This window comes from Sus scrofa, chromosome 8, assembly GCF_000003025.6.
Source record: "Sus scrofa isolate TJ Tabasco breed Duroc chromosome 8, Sscrofa11.1, whole genome shotgun sequence".
Classification (NCBI taxonomy): Eukaryota; Metazoa; Chordata; class Mammalia; order Artiodactyla; family Suidae; genus Sus; species Sus scrofa.
Window position 1 is genome coordinate 109384757 of NC_010450.4, and position 18468 is coordinate 109403224.

Consider the following 18468-nt stretch of genomic DNA (forward strand, 5'->3'; position numbering starts at 1 on the left):
CATGTGTTTTCTAAAACTTCAAGGGCCACCTATATTTTGCCTATGCATTTCTCTATATTCATTCCAAACCTCTCTCACAAATCCCACATGCATATTTCAACTGCTTCCTGGACTTTATCCAGGCTTCCTAAAAGCATCTCAAGATTCAGCATGGCCAACATTCAGCTCAACCTCTTCTCCACCCCACTCTCAGCTCATCTGCTTCTCTCTGCAAATTCCCTATTGAGTAAACAAACAGTTCAGCTACTTCCTTCCAGAGCTAAGGGCAAGGGGAGAAGAAGTAAAGGTCTTCTTTCAAATAAGATTCTGATCTAAATATTTAACTCTTATTTGCTTCAGTATAGTTCCATTAGGCTTGGAAAGAATTTTGCATAACTCAGAGAGTTTGTGAAAAATGGCTATACCCTAAACATACTTCCTTTAACAATTTACTTATTTGATGCAAAACAAATAAACCAAAAGCAAACCTTTTGCTTTTGTATAACACATCTAAAATAAATTTACTTTCTGTCTCCTATATTGAGCAACCCTTCCCCTGCCATTACATATTTACTTCTTTAACAGAATTCTGACTCCCAGGTTGTAGGCCTTAATTTTTTTTCACTTATTCTCCAATTATTCCAAACAATTTTATGAAAACCCTTTCCTATTAATTATATAGCATTGATGTATTACTTATTTTTAAAGTTTCCTTTTTTAGTATCTGGAACTTACAAGATTCCTCAGTGATAGTGGCACATTTAGCCAGGATCAGCCTCTGCAGGACATAGATCATAAGAATATGGGAATAAATTAAGATAAAATGGGAAGGTCTCAAGGATTCTTCATCCTGACAACTCTTACAATCCTGGCAAGAAGGAGAATCTCTGAAACAATGTCCCTGAGCTCTCTCCCTCTCAAGAATACTTAGCACTTCTGCTGATAAATGGGTAAAGGGCTGAAACCTGGGGTGAGGAACCCCGCTATCGTCAAGTGTCTACAGTAGATGTGCATTGAAAGGAGAAGATAGCTGGCTTCTATATTTTATCACAACACTCAGCCATTCAGGAGTTCTCTCTTTCTCTCTCTCTCTTTTTTTTTTGGGGGGGGGGGTCTTTTTAGGGCTGCATCCGCGGCATGTGGAAGTTCCCAGGCTAGGGGTTGAATTGAAGTTATAGCTGCCGGCCTACACCACAGCCACAGCAACATGGGATCTGAGCCATGTCTGTGACTTACACCACAGCTCACAGCAATGCCAGATCCTTAACCCACTGATCGAGGCCAGGGATCGAACCTGTATCCTCATGGATACCAGTTGGGCTTGTTACCCCTGAGCCACAACGGGAACTTCCTGGGGTTCTCTTGCTTATGAGTACACATCCTCCCAGAGAACAAGTGGAGAAGTTTGTACAAACCACCCACTCACGAATCTCTGCATATAAAGGATGCATGGGTCATATTTCCAAAGGTATTTTGGTTACACGGGTGTTATAAGCCCTGAGCTCCACCATATAACTTAGGTCTGTGGAGCGGAGTCAGCAAAGACAGGAATCACCTCGTGACCCTATGGAGATGTAGAAGATTCATTCATAGGGTTGTTTTAATCTGCATAGTAGAATACTTGGACTGAATTTCCATTTTTATTTTTCTCCCATTTCTCTGCCATCTTGCTGCATTAGGATTTATGTACATCATGACTGAGCTATTACAACAGCTTTCAAAGCAGGTTTAGATTCCACGCCTACCACTTAATAGCTGGGTGCCACTGAACAAACTACTTAATGTGTTTAAACCTTAGTCTCCTCACCTTCAGGTGAGCCTTTTCTCATCTGAAAAGAAAAAAAAAAAAGAGGAGTTCCTGTCATGGCTCAGTGGTTAACGAATCCAACTAGGAACCATGAGGTTGTGGATTTGATCCCTGGCCTTGCTCAGTGGGCTGGGGATCCGGCGTTGCCGTGAGCTGTGGTGTGAGCTGTGGTGAAGGTTGCAGATGCAGCTCAGATCCAGCATTGCTATGGCTCTGGTGTAGGCCGGTGGCTACAGCTCTGATTAGACCCCTAGCCTGGGAACCTCCATATGCCATGGGAGTGGCTCAAGAAAAGGCAAAAAGACAAAAAAAAAAAAAAAAAAAAAGAGAGAGAGAGAGAGAGAAAGAAAGAAGTCCATAGCCTATCTCCTATGGATGCTTTGGGGATTAAATGAGACAATGCACCTGGCATTGCAGATGCATAGTAAATGCTTTCTCTTCTCTCAGATACCTGCTTCCTTCCAATTTCTTGCTATTACACTCCTACAGTGTACTATTGCTGAATTAATCTTTGTACAAAACAGATTTAATTGCTTCCGTCATTAATTAAAATCTTTAATACAATCCCAATTTCCTAGGCTTTTCAGTTGAGAATTCAAACATTCCACAACGAAGCCCTGTATATATTTTAATGCATCAGCCAAACTCGATGACTAGATTATTTTGGCACTCTGTCTCTCTCTCTCGTATTTTCCTATCTTAGGACCTTCCCATACTCTTCCTTCTCTGCGCCCTAAAGGCTGAGTCCACCCTTCTATTAATCTCTCAGCTTTCAGCAAGTCCAGGAGACTGTGTTAGGTCTCTCTCTGTCTCCTGATTTTCCCAGGCAGTTATGAAAAGCAGATTCCAGAGTACATTCAATTACGCTTAACTTATGTATTATCTCTCCATATATGTTCACCTTTGATTCCCCCAGTGTATCAGTCTTAGGACTTTACACAAAATAGCATCACTTTTACTATCTGTTGATTGGATTCAAGAGTGGGTAATTCCAATTGCTTTATTATAGCAAGTTTGCCTGAAAAGACATCTCTACTTGGCTGGAACACTGTTCTGAGTATTCATATACTACACTATCTATACTATCATTAAAATAGTAGAACTGTAAAGAAAACAGAAATTAGCTCCTATTATCCAAACACAGGTAGCTGCACTTCCTCCATGTAAATGATGGTAGGTTACATGAAACATTTTTTTCTTTCTTTCTTTCTTTCTTTCTTTTTTTTTTTTGGCTGTGGTGTACAGCGGCTTGATGTGGGATCTCAGCTCCCAGACCAAAGATTGAACCTGGGCTGCAGCGGTGAAAGCAATGAATCCTAACCACTAGACTACCAAGGAACTCCCCCCCCTTTTTTGGATGAAAGCATTTCAAATGCAAAAAAATCAAAGGGTTGGCAATGTCAACTAGTTAAATTCCTTTACACTAATTCTTCATATTAAAAAGTTACTTCACAATACTCAAATATATCCATGCAAAAAAATTATTTGACTTGAGTTTCTTTTTGGAAAAAAATATTTTTGGCTACATCTGGACATGGAAAGCTTCCTCTCTCACTACGAAAGATATTCTTGCTTGTTAGCCAATACTCCTCTCAAATTAAGAGTTCTTATCACTAATAACTTTTAATATATAACAGTTTTAATAAAATTGTGCAAGATATTACAGCATGATCTTATAGTATGCAATGGGCAGGTCCAAGAGAATATTTCATATAAATGTAATTTCTATAAGTCTGATTTACTTTGCATGAATTAGCTATTAGAATTATCTAAAAATTATTTTGGAAATAAAGAACCATTTTTTCAATTAAATGATCACTAACTTATCTGATTTATAAATTCAGATTTTCATGTAATAACTTTGCTTGAACTGGTACCACAAGTACTTTGGAAACTTTTATATTATTCATTTTCCCCTTTATGTTAAAGTTCTCCTAAATAATTTTTAATGGTTATCTTTACTCTTAGTTAACTTAAAAAAATTATACTATAACTCCTAATACTATAGTTTTAACATCTAAAACATATCTTTATCCAAGAATTTTTGGTATGACTGCATATCAAGCAGCCTTAGTTGTTAATACTTCATGTTAATTCAGTGTCAACCTTTAAAAAAATTAGCCTTTCTCTAAATTTGTATTCTAAGAAGAAATATTAGTTTTGGGAAAATATTTATATAATGTTCATTAGTTTATGTTAATAGGTCTCAATAATAGTCTCAAAGTCATTAACAGTATAAGCAACTCATGGCATTAAGCTTCCAAGTTAATACAATCCACACACTCAAATGCACACATAAACAGTTCCACTCAAATTATACACACTACTTCAAAAAAAACACAAGTTAGCATTAGGCACTCAGATTTAAATATTAAGCAGGTTACTTCCAGCCAGATAAGAAAAATTAAAAGGAAAGACAAACTTTCACTCCAACAATTGCCTCAAAAGGTACCTGAATCATTAAGCACTTCTCCATCAAGAAAGTGGTCACCAAACTGTTTAAAAGCTGTTCAGCATGTAAGATAAGAAATGATTACACAAAACAAAAGAGTATGCCCAAATGAATGCTGAAAACTGGCAAGAACCAGGATAGAACCCAAAATTATGGTAATAAGTACTTGAAACCATTAGCTTTGTCAATGCCTTCTGACTCACTTAGAATAATACACTGGCCCAATATGTGTTCGTTCTTGTCATTAGTTCTTATAAAAGCAGAGACAACTTGACGTCTGTTACCGACAGACAGGTGAATTAACAAATTGGTTTCAAGTAATGGTATCTTGACATAAAGTTTTACTTTATGATTATAACTTGAAGAACCTACAGAGATAGCTTTAACTTTTCTCATAAAAGCAATTAATATTGAGCCTAGTACCATCCTATATGGTGATAATTTTTTTTTTCTTTTGCTTTTTAGGGCTGCACCCATGGCATATGGAAGTTCCCAGGTTAGGGGTCAAATCAGAGCTACAGCTGACTGTCTACACCACAGCCACAGCAATGCCAGATTGGAGCCTCGTCTGCAACCTACACCACAGCTCACAGCAACACCAGATCCTTAACCCACTGAGCAAGGCCAGTGATTGAACCGCAGCCTCATGGTTCCTAGTCAGATTTGTTTCGTCTGCGCCACAGCAGGAACTCCAAACGTATATACTTGCCATGTACATATGTACGTACAAATGTATTGTTCAAATATGTATACTTGGCCAATAGTTGTACCACTGAAACTTGGTTGGATACTGTACATGCTGCATTCATGATTTTTTAGCAGATTTTTTTTTTTTGTTTAGGAAAAGTCAACTACCCTGGGCAAAGGAGAGGTGGGGAGCCAGGAACTCTGCTGGCAAGACCTCTAGCATCATGTCCCACAGCCACCCCAAGTGGTCCCCAGCTCCTCTTAGAGCTTCTCAGAACTTTGAAATCCACTGGCTTAGACAATTTTTATCAACTCTAAAACTACATTTTAGATATTAAATATGGGTATATTTTCCGATTTAAAAAACAATTTATGGAGTTCCCATCATGGCTCAGTGGTTAGCGAATCTGACTAGCATCCATGAGGATGCAGGTTCGATCTCTGGCCTTGCTAACTGAGTCAAGGATCCTACGTTGCTGTGAGCTGTGGTGTAGGTTGCAGATGTGGCTTGGATCTGGTGTTGCTGCGGCTGTAGCGTAGGCCAGCAGCTACAGTTCCAATTCGACCCCTAGCCAGGGAAGCTCCATATGCCTTGGGTGTGGCCCTGAAAAACAAAAAAACAAAACAAAAAAAAAAAAGGAATCAAATTCCTTATGTTGAATTTCTATGTCTTACTGTTATGCTATTTTTAACCTTCTCTAAAGCTCTTTTCCTCTGGATTTGAACTATATTCTGTACATTTGAACCAATTAGAAAATAGAGATACCATTGATAGAGGACACTATAAGTTCTTTACCTTAAGGCATTTTAATAATTAGCATAGTTAAAACATGTATTAACAATAACTGTATTACCAGGTAGATATTTTAAGAGACAGTCAATCCCAGGTCCTTTCCCTTTTCCCAGTCCTGTTCTTTAGTAAGACATTAAAAATAATACCAGTTGACTATATACAAATAGAACCCTCCCTCCCCCAAATTGAAAAAGTAAATGTATTGAAACAAAGGTGAAAAGGTGACTTCAAGTGCTAAGATGTTGTCATCCACACCCACTGCAGCAGCTTGGACCCTGAGAAAAGGGATGGCTTCCTTTGTGTAAGACCATGACAGATGTCATAGGAGATTGAATAAAAGTCTTACCCTCTTCATCAGAAACATCAAGAACCTCAGTCATGGTCTCAGGAACATTTAGCTTGTGTTTTTCAGTGATAGTCTGGAAAGAAAAAAGTCATTAATGCTCAACTTAAAAACAAAAAGATAACAAAAGATCAAAAGTAATCACGGAGGAGGTCATAATCAATAGCATGAGCAAGCCATTGGGCCCCAAGTACTCCATGCTCTCCACATAGACATTTGGAAGTTTAGTCTCTTATTCTCCTTCATGGAAACTCATTTGTTCTTTCTGAACACAGGTGATCCATTTACTCCAATGAAGTTGTACAAGAGAAAGTTGATGATTTTGAGTTCTCATTCGCAAAATAAATTCTTTCACAATGGTATTAATAGTCATAGGGAGGAAGCAGATTGTGTTTTCAGAGCTTCCCTAAAATGAACGAAGGAATGTCTTCAGGAAAGCTTTAAAAAGAAGCAGTGAACACATGCAATTTATTAAAAGCAAAGCCATTGGAAAGAAGCTGTAAACAATGTGAAAGACATAAACGATTTGAGTAAAAAAAAATGGGATGCATCTCTTCTGGGATAGAGGATCAACAGCAGAGAATCAATCTTCCTTGTGGTCTTTCATTGGCTATAATTCTCTTTTGCTCTTATTTACCTTCCACAGCAGCACTCCAGAGTGGTCAAGCCCCCTGCCCTCCATCCCTGAAGTAGATGGAAGGTTGAGTCCAGGCTTTGGAGTCTGGCTGCCTGCGTTCAAATTCTAACTTCATCATTTATTAGTTATGAGGTCTTAGCAAGTCCCTTTATTTTTCTGGGCCTCAATTTCCTTGGTTGTAGAATGGGGATAAAACACAACTTCATAAAATTGTTTTGAAGATTCAATGACATAAATTACATAAGAGCTCTAAGAACTGTGCTTGGTATATGTCAGTATTCAATAAGTATCAGCTACCAAAACTTGTTAAAAATGAAGGGCCTCTGAACTTTTTGGTCATTCAGGCACTCCAGAAACATTCTTAGTGCTTATTGAATGCCAGGCACTGTTTTAGACACCAGGGAGTACCAAGGTGATTTTTTAAAAAAGCAAAAATTTCAAATCTCATGACTTTGAGGTTCGTTGTCTCAAAATTCTCTCTAGTTTCTGCATAGAAAGTGTATCAGGTACATCAGTAAGCATTGTTATGGGAACTTTCAAAAACTGATCTCTCGAAAAAAGAATAAAACCTTCAACTATATACAGTAGATTGTCTAGGTTTTTAATCTTTGCTACATGGATATTACAGACTTGTTTGGCTACGACACCCCTATCACCCACTCTCTTCTTTCCAAAAGCAGTAGAGAACTTCAAAGATATTTACAGGGAAATTCAAGTGATTAATCTGAAAATATACTTACATATCCAAGTATAGCTTCTGTGTGCTAAGAGGAATTGACTAAATCATAATAACCTTTCACTGGCTCCCCATTTTCTCCAGCAAAAAAAAAAAAAAACCAACTTAGTATAGTTGACCCCTGAATAATGCAGGTTTGAACTGTGCAGATCCACTTACACATGGATATTTTCCATGGTAAATACATCACTACATGATCTGAGGTTGGTTGAGTCCACCAATGTAGAACCATGGATATGGATGGCTGACTGTAAATTATAATGGGATGAACTCCCCCGGTGGTTCGAGGGTCAGGTAAACCGGCTGGGAAGACCCCTGGGCTGTAGTAAGGAGAGGGGGGAGGCCTCACGTCTCCCCTCATGCTACAAGAGTGTAGGCAGCCATAGGCTCTTATGCCTCTGGCTTTTCCATATAAGTCTTTTCTTTACCAGAGATATTCTTTCCTCTCTTTTCTTGGCTCATATGAGATATAACTTCCTTGGAGACGCATTTCCTAATGCTCCCCAATGAGTTTATTTGTTTATCTGCAGCATCTCACTCTACGGCATCGAGGTCCCCTGCGCACATGACCCAACAGCACGTTTTAGCCCCTCCCACATGAATGTGAGTCATTAAAAAGACTGTTTCTGCAAAACCTGAAACACAGTGGGAGCTTCTCAAATACATTTTGAATAAATTGATGACAAAATTATGCCAAACACATTTTAAATCCACTTAATGATGAAACAGATCTTCTTTGGGGTGACATCACAGTTAAAAGAAGAAATTGAGAAAGTGAAGAAAGTCTCATGTAATTCAACTGGAAGGCACAGCTGAAGCCTAGAGTAGTAAATTTAGCTTTCTAGTATCTTGCTTCTGATGTTTAAATAACTCTATAATGACTTATTCACTGAAAATAAACTAAACCTGTAGGAAAGACAAAAACATCTATCAAAAGTTCTAAAGGATAAGATATAATCACTAAGTATTTGATGAATGAATAAACTTAAATGAGTATAATACACCATTGAATTATAATTATAATATTAATGTATAAAGCTAGATAATAACCTAAGTGCCATATTAGTGGTTCTCAATTCCACCTGCATGTTAAAACTAATAGAGAAATTTAAAACATTTTGTGGCTTGGGTCCCAACACAACCCAATTAAATCAGCATCTCTGAAATGGTGTTTTAGAATACACCTAAAAGCCCATTTTTACGGAAACGTCCTAGAGTATTTGCCTTTCCTAGGAAACACTGCCACAAGAGCATGCTTCTCCATCTGAAAATAATTGATGGAAATACACCTTAAATGATTAAGTCATATTGCCTGACATTCTCGGTTTTTCTATTTTCACATGCTGATAATGGGACTCTATTTTCTTTGAACTTGTGAGAGTGGAAATAACTTTGCTTTAGTTTGGTCATTGAACGCCATTAAAGTCATTATTGGCAAACATATACAGCAACAGAAAAAGTAACACACTGATCGTATTGGTCATGGATATTTTTTGGCACAGATATAAAAAACTGCCTTCTATGTACAATGTAGTAAATATAGGATGCATTTGAACATGACTTAGTGCTTGACCTTTAAATGGTCATAAATAAATATTTGTTGAGTAGATAATAAATAAGTTTTCCTGCTCATGACTAATGTTATAAGAAATGAATATATATTGTCTCTATTTACATGAAGTGCCCTTTGAAAACCTGATTAGCAAAACATAACATGATTTTATGCAACTGCATCTGAATAGTCCAGAGCAAACAAGGTTATAATTAAATGATCATGGGCATCTTCTTCTGCTATAGAATCTCAAATTCTATGGTCAAGATTAGAAACTACTTTGAAAGTTAAAATGAGTAGTGCATGATGCATAAGTATAATAGGATGTAATTAAATCATATAATGTGGCAAAACAAATAGGATAGAATAGACGGCAGGCTTAATAACGAGTTTTTTAACATCTGTCATGATGTAGAAAATAAAACATGAGTCCTTAACATGTTTAATGAATGGTGGAAAAAATCTAGTTTGTTTTGTGCAAAGGAAAGTGTGTTTTACTGCCCCTCATTTAGGGCACCTCCTCCCCGCCCCGGCCAAGCACCTCCTTTGTATCATACACTCAGCAAGTCGGCAATATGGTGAGTGACCTTGGCTCCTATGCCACCTTTCAAAGTCCACACACACTGGCTCCCATCAGGGCTACTGCTAAACTTGGCTTTGTTCCCAAGCCATTTATACCAATTGTGCATACTAACATAATTTTTGTGTGTCAGTTACATATACTGTAAATAATATTTTTATAAAAATTAAACTCAATGATTTGGAAAGTCTCAAAGATGGGTCACCAAAAATAACTGCTACTCATGTGTGGCTGTGACAATTACAGCAGATTGGAAAAAAAAGTGCCAAAACTTTAAAAAGGTTCTGCTCTCCAGTCTAGTGCCTCTTTAAGATAATACACAGGATAATTGTTATATAGCTATAGATATTGTAGGATACTTTCACAATATAGAATGTGTTACTGATGATGTTCTTTGTGCAAAAACAACTTATCTTTCTCGTCAATGGAACTATATTCAAAGAAAAGATCTTGACTCAACCTCAAAAGGTGTTGAATGACGTTACATGTATTTATTGCATTCCCATTTTTATGATTCCTGTTTTAACGGACTTACGGCATCAGATAAGATCTAGGTCCAATGTCTAAATGATAATATAAACATAATGTCATTCTTATGTTAGCAGCTTATTCAGTAATTTATCCTCTACATATCAATGATTATATGCAACATAAAAAACAGGATCACTGCAACTATGCAAATAATTGATGATAGCTGGTCAATAAGTAGAGCAATGAGTCATATCTCACAGTCCTTCCAAACTGCATTAGGAGATTGAGCGTGTTGGCTTCTGCTGCCAGAAACATGTCCCTCCCACTCTAATATTCATTCCAGCAGACAGACAATAATTGTCATCCTGGGAGAACGCTCAACTGTCTCATATCCCCTGCTGGGTCTTATGAAGGAAAGTTAGAAAAGCAAAGGTTAAGGAAACAAACCATGATTCCAAAATGTCTCAGAAATTTCTGAGCAGTGGCATTTCCTTTACAAACTACCGCCTTGCTCTTCTCACCACACAATGACTTTATTCATACTTTGGGGTAAAGAACTCTGGAGGGAGGAATTGCAAAGGAAACTTTCTTTGATGGCAGAGAACTCACATGGCTGCTCAAGGGGCACATCATATAAAGCCTGTGATGTGCAATTTCATAGATGAGATGTATGGCTGTAGTTCAACTCTTTCATTTACATGGTAATAACATTAAATTTAATTTGATTGAGCTTATGTAATTATTAAATTGCTACATGCTATTTGCATGCCACCAGTGAGCAGTTCCAAATTATTTTTAGTGAATCTGTATGTAGATTTTAGAAAATGATACTGAATAATGCGTCTGTGGAAATCAATAAAGGGCATTATTTAAATTAGTTTTGTAAAGGTGAAAGTTAGGTGAAAACATTTCTTTCACAGAATTCCTGTTAAGCGACTGTCAGCAAAGCCAAGATCAGTCTGCTAGAGTGGTTAAGAACGTGGATTTAGGAATCTGACAACCTAACTTTGGATCCTAGATCTACCTTCAATGTCTGACACATTTTTATTAACTATAGTTTTAATATCATTAATATTATCATTATGTGGAAAAAGAATGAATGAAAATCTCTCCTGAAAGACAGGAAGGCTAAAGTAAGAATACACATTACAGATAGGAATAAGTTCATTCCAATATTAATCCCAAATTCCATTTCATAAAACAATAAAACTCACAGTTCTAAGAGGAGCACAAAGCAAAGATAGGACAGCATCAAAACCAATAAAACCAAAGAGCCTCCTTGCCTGCCAGCTTGCATCTCTCACAAGCATCCTATCTTAATAAATTTATTTCTTGCCTATCAAAAAAATAAAAATAAAACTACCCGTTTAGATAAAGGGAATACTTGTTCAGTTAATGTGGACAATGATTTCTTATTATTACAACTGAAAGCAGATATGCTATTATGTTTTATAACCGTTTGTTGGTTTTCACCTAGAAACTTGATTTCTAAGTATAATGGGTTTTGCTGGAGCAATGCTTAGCTAGGCAACATAGAGATTTAAGTTATCAGAAAGGGGAAAAAAAACTCACAGAAGAGTTCTATGAGGAGTTTTCATATCCTCCTTGAGTTAGATGTGTGGAGAGACAGCTGTGTGCCTGATTTTTGACATGGTGTCTGAGAACTTACGTAGTGACAGTGTTTAAAAGCTAATTGCTCCCCTTTGAAAATAGACCTATATAGTTTAAATTGTTCACTCGAAGTCATATTTATTATTATGATTTAGAGGGCCTGAGATCTCTTTGAAACTAGACATGTAACTTCTATACTTTTATTGTCATAAAAGCATTTCTTTTCTTCCAAACTTAAGTTTCATTCTCCACTCCCACCACACTGTAAGTTGCTGGTAAGGAGGGGCAATGTTTTCACCACTGATAACTCTTCAGCCCTGAGTACAGAACCTATTTTTTATCCAATAAAAACTAGAAGAATAAGTTAATGAAGTGAATGGAAGAAAAGCAGGTCGGGACAGCTAAAAAGAAGCAAGTTTGCCATCTAGTGGTCATTTGATTAAAATGTGCATACATGATTCCCAGAACATGGAAGAGGAAATCACGTTGAGAGAAAAATGGGACTTCTAAGCACACAAGTGTTTAGCCAATCGTGTCACTAAAAGCTTCACTTATCTCTGGTGGACACACTGTTTCAAAGATGCCAAATAAAGACACCGCATACAGGTTCCTAATATGAAGATTTTCCCAGTATGAGAGGTTAGAAAGTGGCTCAGAAGTAGAGTGCTAGGTAGTGACGAGACTTGGTTTTGTGCTACATCATTTATTAATGCTATACTTTAAATCTTTACAAATATTGTGGCACACTGGCCAAAGGCTTTAAGATTCCACTTGAGAAAACAAGCAGTGCCATTCTCGCTCATCTAAATTCAGTCTGTGTCTTGCAGTTCATTAATAAATCATACTCCACTCTATTTAAAACTTCACGTCAAACCATCTACCTCAAGGTCTGTCAACAGGAACTTGCTGTCAACCTGAAGAACAAAATTCCTTTCGTTTGCTTCACATCTATCAAAAGAACCAAGTGTTCTAAAACTCTATCTGCATCATTCCTAGCTTGGAGCATTTACCAGAACCTCATTCGGAATTTTTTTATTTGTTGATACATGACCTTATTGTCTCTAAGGAACATCTAATGTTCTGCTCTCGCTCTACTTTTCTGCTTTACAAAGAGAAATTAAAAAGCTGTGTTCTTAGAGTTGATGCTTAAGGAGAAAAGCTAATAAATAAATGCAAAGGGAAGAGCACTTCCACTTTCAGCTATAAGTCTCCCTCTCAGGAGGCCTCTTTTAGGCTTTGCTCCAACTGAATAGCATGAAAGCATTAGGACTCATTATCATCCCGGTCTTCACTCTTCCAGAGTTTCTCTGGCAAAGGCCAGTGACGATCACTGTTCTCTCCTAAAGAATGAGCAGTCATATTCCCAACAGTGAAAATAAAAATTTTAAATATAGGCTCTGTCAAGATACTGACACAGTTTCCCTTCTAAGCACCTTCAATTTTCTTTTGGAATGAAAAAATACTAATCAGAAACCGGAAGACCATTAGGCTGAATTGTTCTCCCTGGGAATGCATCTGACCCCTGTGAGCATAGCAGGGATCAGAGTCTCCCCAGAGGCTGGCGTGCTCTCTGGGCGAAGATTAAAAGTTTGCTGTGCAGTGTCTTACCACTCTGCCAGCAGTAGGTGTCACACCCAACTACAGCAAAAGGGCAGAGACACCAGCAAAGAAGAAATCAGTCACAGCAAAAGGAACAAAGTATTTAAAATTACCTTCGCGCCCTTTATATGGGTTTCTTTTGACTAAAGGAAGCTGCAATTCCTGCGTTAGTGTGTAGAGGCATGTACATCTGCATGCCGCAATGAATGCTCTGCAATATGTTCATCCAATGAAGTTCGAAATCAAACGCGCAAAACATTTTGCAAGTGAAAATGTCTGGGGTTTAAAAACCAGGACAACGGAGCCGAAGCTGCTGGGTTCCTCTTACTTACCGTGGTGGTGGTGGTGACCTCCTCCGTTACAACCTTCAGGGTGTCCACCACGGAGATGTAGCCCAGACGCTTAGCAATCGCCAGGGCAGTGTTGCCATTCTGAAGGGAGAGGGAAAGAAAGAGAGTGAGGGCTGGGAGGGAGGACGGCGCCGGGAGCCAATGAGCTCACCCGTGGCTCCGCGGGAGCCAGTATTTCCTTCCAAAACAAGGCACAGCTTAGGAAAATCACTAGTTTTTACCATTACATCTGAATCTTCTTTGTAACTTCTTTAGACTAGCGCCCGGGTCACCATGGTAACACAACAAGCTGCATCTGCCTGCTCTTCCTAATAAGAAGCACTTGACTGCTTTAACCCTAAGGTTGTCAAACAGCTCTAAGGATCCTGCATTGTGCTTAGGAAAGTAACCCTTGAACCGAGGATGAGGCCTCCGAAAACTCCTCAAGTACCAAGGACACTCACTCCCCAGCAGAGGTCAGGCCATCTGCTGCAGGTAAGCTGTTACCGCGGGGGACACAGAAACATATTTCGCTGCAGCTGTGCAGAAGCTCACGCGGCCGCAAAAGAACGCAAGCAAGCGACTCAGGCTCCAGCCCAGGCCGCTGGGGAGCCCGGTTGGTTTAATTGCTCCGCTTAGTTTACATTTCAATGGCTCCACATCCCAACGAGCTCCATCTGAGCCAGCAGCCTCGGAAACTGCGCTCCCTTAAGAAGGCCAGGCAGGAGCGGAGCTGAGAGCCAGCTGGAAGCAGAGCTCGTCCCCAGCCCAAGCGCAGGGCCCCTCTCCTGGGACAGAATTCTGAGTCACTCCCGCTTCCCAGTGAAAGTGCGCAGATTTCTGGAAATCCCGGGCTTTCCCGAGTGCGGGGGCTTGTTTTAGGAGGACGTACGGGAACTCAGGACTGCCAAGCAGCCCCGGGGCAGGAGAGGAGGAAGGGGAGGTGGCGAGGGGCAGCCGGCGCCTTACCGCGGTGGTCGCGTTGGGCTTGGCCCCGTGCTGCAGCAGGACGTTGATGATGTGCGTGTGGCCCTGCTGGGCGGCCTGGTGCAGAGGCGTGTAGCCATTCTGTGGTCGACGGTGGTGGTGGACCGGGCAGAGATGTGCAGAAGGAGGAGAAAACTAGGTTAGCCTTCATTGTGCGTTTCTTAACTTTATTTACAAGCAAACCATCAGGGCTGCGTGGTAGAGCACAGTATCGCCAGCAACCCATTTCGCAGCAGCAAACACTCCCTCACACCTTATGGTCCGCTAAACAAAGAGGCTGGCTTTTGAAACGGCAAGATTAACAGACTCCAAGTTATAGCTATTATTATATTTTCACTAATTAGCAGTAAAAATGGGTATGCTGAGAGAAGATTTATAATGAGAAAGGGCAGTCTTGCAGTGGTTTCTTCCCTAAGAAAGGAAGAGTAAACTGTTTCACCTAAGCTGCTGAGAATCACACCAACCACTGTTTGCTCCTGGTGACTTCCTCCATAATTACACTTTGGGCTAGCTTTAAGAATTCTAAGTCAATGAAAGTAAATGTAAATGTAAATGTAAATCTCATATTCTCTTAGACCATGATGGAAAACAATATATATTAAAAAAGAACGTATATATATATATGTATGACTGAGTCTGCTATACACATTGTAAATCAACTATACTTTAATAAAAAATTTAAAGGTATAATAACGAGTTGATTAAACTAGAATTACGCAGCAGTCAAAACCAAATAAAAACATGACATCTACAGAAATGATTATGTTGTTTATTTCTCCTTCCCAGCAAATATTTTTAGCAAATAAAATGACTTGTCCAAAAAAATTAACGAAAACCCTCATATTCCTTTCAGAGAACAGCTTCTGTCAAAGCACACAGTTAAGAGAATAGAAGATGTCATTGGAAGCTTAATGGCCCACTTTCAATAAAAAAAAATGTATTTTAAAAGTAGGTTCTTTTGAACATTCTGGTCTAAACTTTCAGGTGAAAGTTCTGTGATCTGTGAGGACTTGCTGGCCAGGTTAATGGGAAGCCAGTCTTGCTTAGGCAGTAGGTATGGTACAGGTTGCTTGCATATGCACATTAATTAAATTGCACTAGGATCTTGAAAGCAAAACATGAATAGCTATTGTGTACTAAGTATCCATTTTATGCCAGATATCAAACCTTATATTTATTGTCCCTTTTAACCTTTATTACCACTCTGAAAATGAGGGTGTTTGGTACATAGTAGGTGCTTTGTAAGTAATGGGTGACTAAATGAGTGCCTGAACAAATGACTGAATAATTTTCTCCCCATTTCAGAGATGATAAAACTGCCAATAATAGGGTTAAGTAATTTCTTCACAATCCTTCTAGTTCAGATCCTATGTAGAAGATCATGATAGACAATGGCTATGAGACTACTTTTTTATTGTCTTCCTGCCTCACCTCCAATAAAATCTATGTATTTCAGACCCAAGTTCTGAGTGGCCCATTCATACCTTCCACTTGTAAGAATCTATATCCCTTATATCTAGTGGCCTGGGCTCTGAGTTCTGAGTAGCCCATTCCTACCTTCCACTTGTAAGAATCTACATCCCTAGTATATCTAGTGTCACTGCCTCCTCATGAGCAATATGTCATGTCTACATGAAGTGTCTGTCTATGCGCTGTTAAAAAGAAAGCCGCAGCCCCAAACGGAGTCATTTATGCTAGGCCATACCACCAACTGGGGCTTAATACGAACCTAACTGAAGTTTCAGCCTCCCCAGAAATGTCATCTTAACCAGTTGGTCAGTAGTTTTCTGGTCAGCACCAAGGAGGTAATCTGCCACATTACCTCCATACCCCAAAGGAAGATGAGGTAATCTGCCCTGTCTGTCCCCATAGGTAGGTCACCTACGCCTGAAATAATCTTTGTTCTTCATGACTTGCTTATTCTGCCTTTAAAAACCTTTCTCTTTTTGTATCCCTTTGGAGCTTCCTTCTAATCACTAGAAGTATGACACCCAATCATGAATCATTCAATAAAGGCAATTAGATCTTTAAAATTTAATGCAGTTGAATTTTGCTTTTTTTTTTTAACAGATTTGGTGGCAGCAGTGGGATCCAAAGTAAACTTCTAGTGGCATTTGGGGAACAATAAGAAACACAGGCTTGATATCTGCAAACCCCTTTTTGAGTTCACTGTCTTTCCCACCATTTCTGAGAATTGTTAGTAAATTCCTCTTGGTTTGAGCTCCATTTTTTTTTGCTGAGCTCCTGATCTAACTGGCTTTTTGGGTGGTTCCCAATTTGTTTGGAATAGAGAACTTCTGGTAGTCTAGCCCACAATTTCCTATTTGATTGGAAACCCCAGCCCATGGTTCTGTCCCTAGAGTCCACTGCTGGCTTCAGTTCCCCACTTGTTTGGAATCAGTTCACAGTCCCCATTTGTTGAGATCTTCCCCCAGTCTTAGGTTTCAAGCTGGGAACTGGTGGTGGTGCATGAGGGCTTTTTCTTGGCCAGGCTGCAATAATTGGTTACTGCTGGAGTACTCAGGTGCACAGACTTGTCTTGTTTTGTGTAAAGACAAGTACAAAGAGATTTCTAAAGAGTCAAGTGCACCCCCTTCTGGCACAACTGCCTATTTTATGTCTAAGAACTATAATCACAGAACCTATAGACATCTACAAAGTCGCCAAAATCTTACTGTGTCCTGAGAGTCTTGTCTCGTAACTATTATGTTGGAGACCCCAAAATATGACCAGACAGAAATATGGGTTGCATCCCATTTGCGACAAAATATGGCTGGACAGAAGTATGGGTTGAACTCCATTTGAAGCTAGGGTCCTACCAAATTGCTGCCAGCCCTCAGGGAAATTACAGTGGCCATTACAAGGAACATTCCAATTGGATAAGGTCATTTAAGAAGTGAACTTAAAAGCAAGGGATACACATTTTAATTGGCAACCAAGAGCCTCCAAAAGGCTTCATTGAAAGTTTTGCTGCAAAAAGCTAAGAAAAATTTAAAGATAGTACTTAAAGCAGAAGACTGTTAAGACTGACATAATTCCTACCGCTCCCTTCTCTCCTCTACCTAAGTATTAGTTCTAGTAATCCTCTGTCTGCATTGTCTTTTCCACTCTAAGAGACCAGACAACTGTCAACAAAAGCCCACCATATTTAAGGGCCTTTCAAACACCCCCATGTCTATCTTTGAAGGAGGGTCCCCATATGGGCCCCTCAGACTTGAGACTTGGAGAGATTTTCTGGTAAACTGCTATGTTATTCCTTAAATGGCCAAGGAAAGCGAAAATGGAAATTAATAAACAAGAGCCTCCAGAAAGGATCCCGGGGAAAAGTGGCAGAAGCCTGTGAGAGGTGGGACTTCTTACCAGAGCCAGATCTATTGAACCTGTCTGTAGTGCCCAGTTGAAACAGGAAAATAAAATTTCATGTTGTTACTTCCGTTTCAAATCCTGACCCACTGGATTTGAACGTTTCATTTTCAGGAATAGCCACTGGCTTCTTGCTTGCCTCCATTTATGTTCTAAGTACCTGGCTTGGCTTTCTGCCCGCCTGGGACATGCAAGTTGTTGGTTCTTTCTTTTGGCTGCCTTTGAAGGGGACTCTAGATCTTGTGAAGATAATATCTTTTGTATCCTTTTGGAGGACATCTCTTGAGTCTAAAAGTATGTTCAGTATTCCCAGAGATAGTCACTCTTTGTCCTGGCTGAAACCTGACAAGCTATTTTAAAGGATTTAATAACTTCATGACCAGAAGTTTGGCCAAATTGGAAGCAGATATTCAAAGCCCAACAGATAACTACAAAATATTTTTGGCCATCTCCTCTAAGTTAAATATGACCAGAGGGAAACATTCCAACATAGGTAGATGGGTGTGTCAGTCCATTAGCATCCAGGCTCCACCCCAGTTCTT

At 39.2% G+C, this 18468-nt stretch overlaps 1 protein-coding gene and 1 long non-coding RNA gene across 2 annotated transcripts in view; one reads left to right on the forward strand and one right to left on the reverse strand.

Moving 5' to 3' along the window:
* The window catches only part of ANK2 (ankyrin 2), a 355178-nt gene that overhangs the window by 77964 nt on the left and 258746 nt on the right, over positions 1 to 18468 (reverse strand). Inside the window, 3 exon segments of the mRNA XM_021100703.1 lie at positions 6065 to 6137; positions 13580 to 13678; positions 14546 to 14644. Of these exon segments, the coding sequence (XP_020956362.1) occupies positions 6065 to 6137; positions 13580 to 13678; positions 14546 to 14644 (271 nt within the window).
* The window catches only part of LOC110261983, a 55231-nt gene continuing 50586 nt past the window's right edge, over positions 13824 to 18468 (forward strand). Inside the window, exon 1 of the long non-coding RNA XR_002346436.1 lies at positions 13824 to 14071. This is a non-coding gene — a long non-coding RNA (uncharacterized LOC110261983). The remainder of the gene's footprint in view (positions 14072 to 18468) is intronic.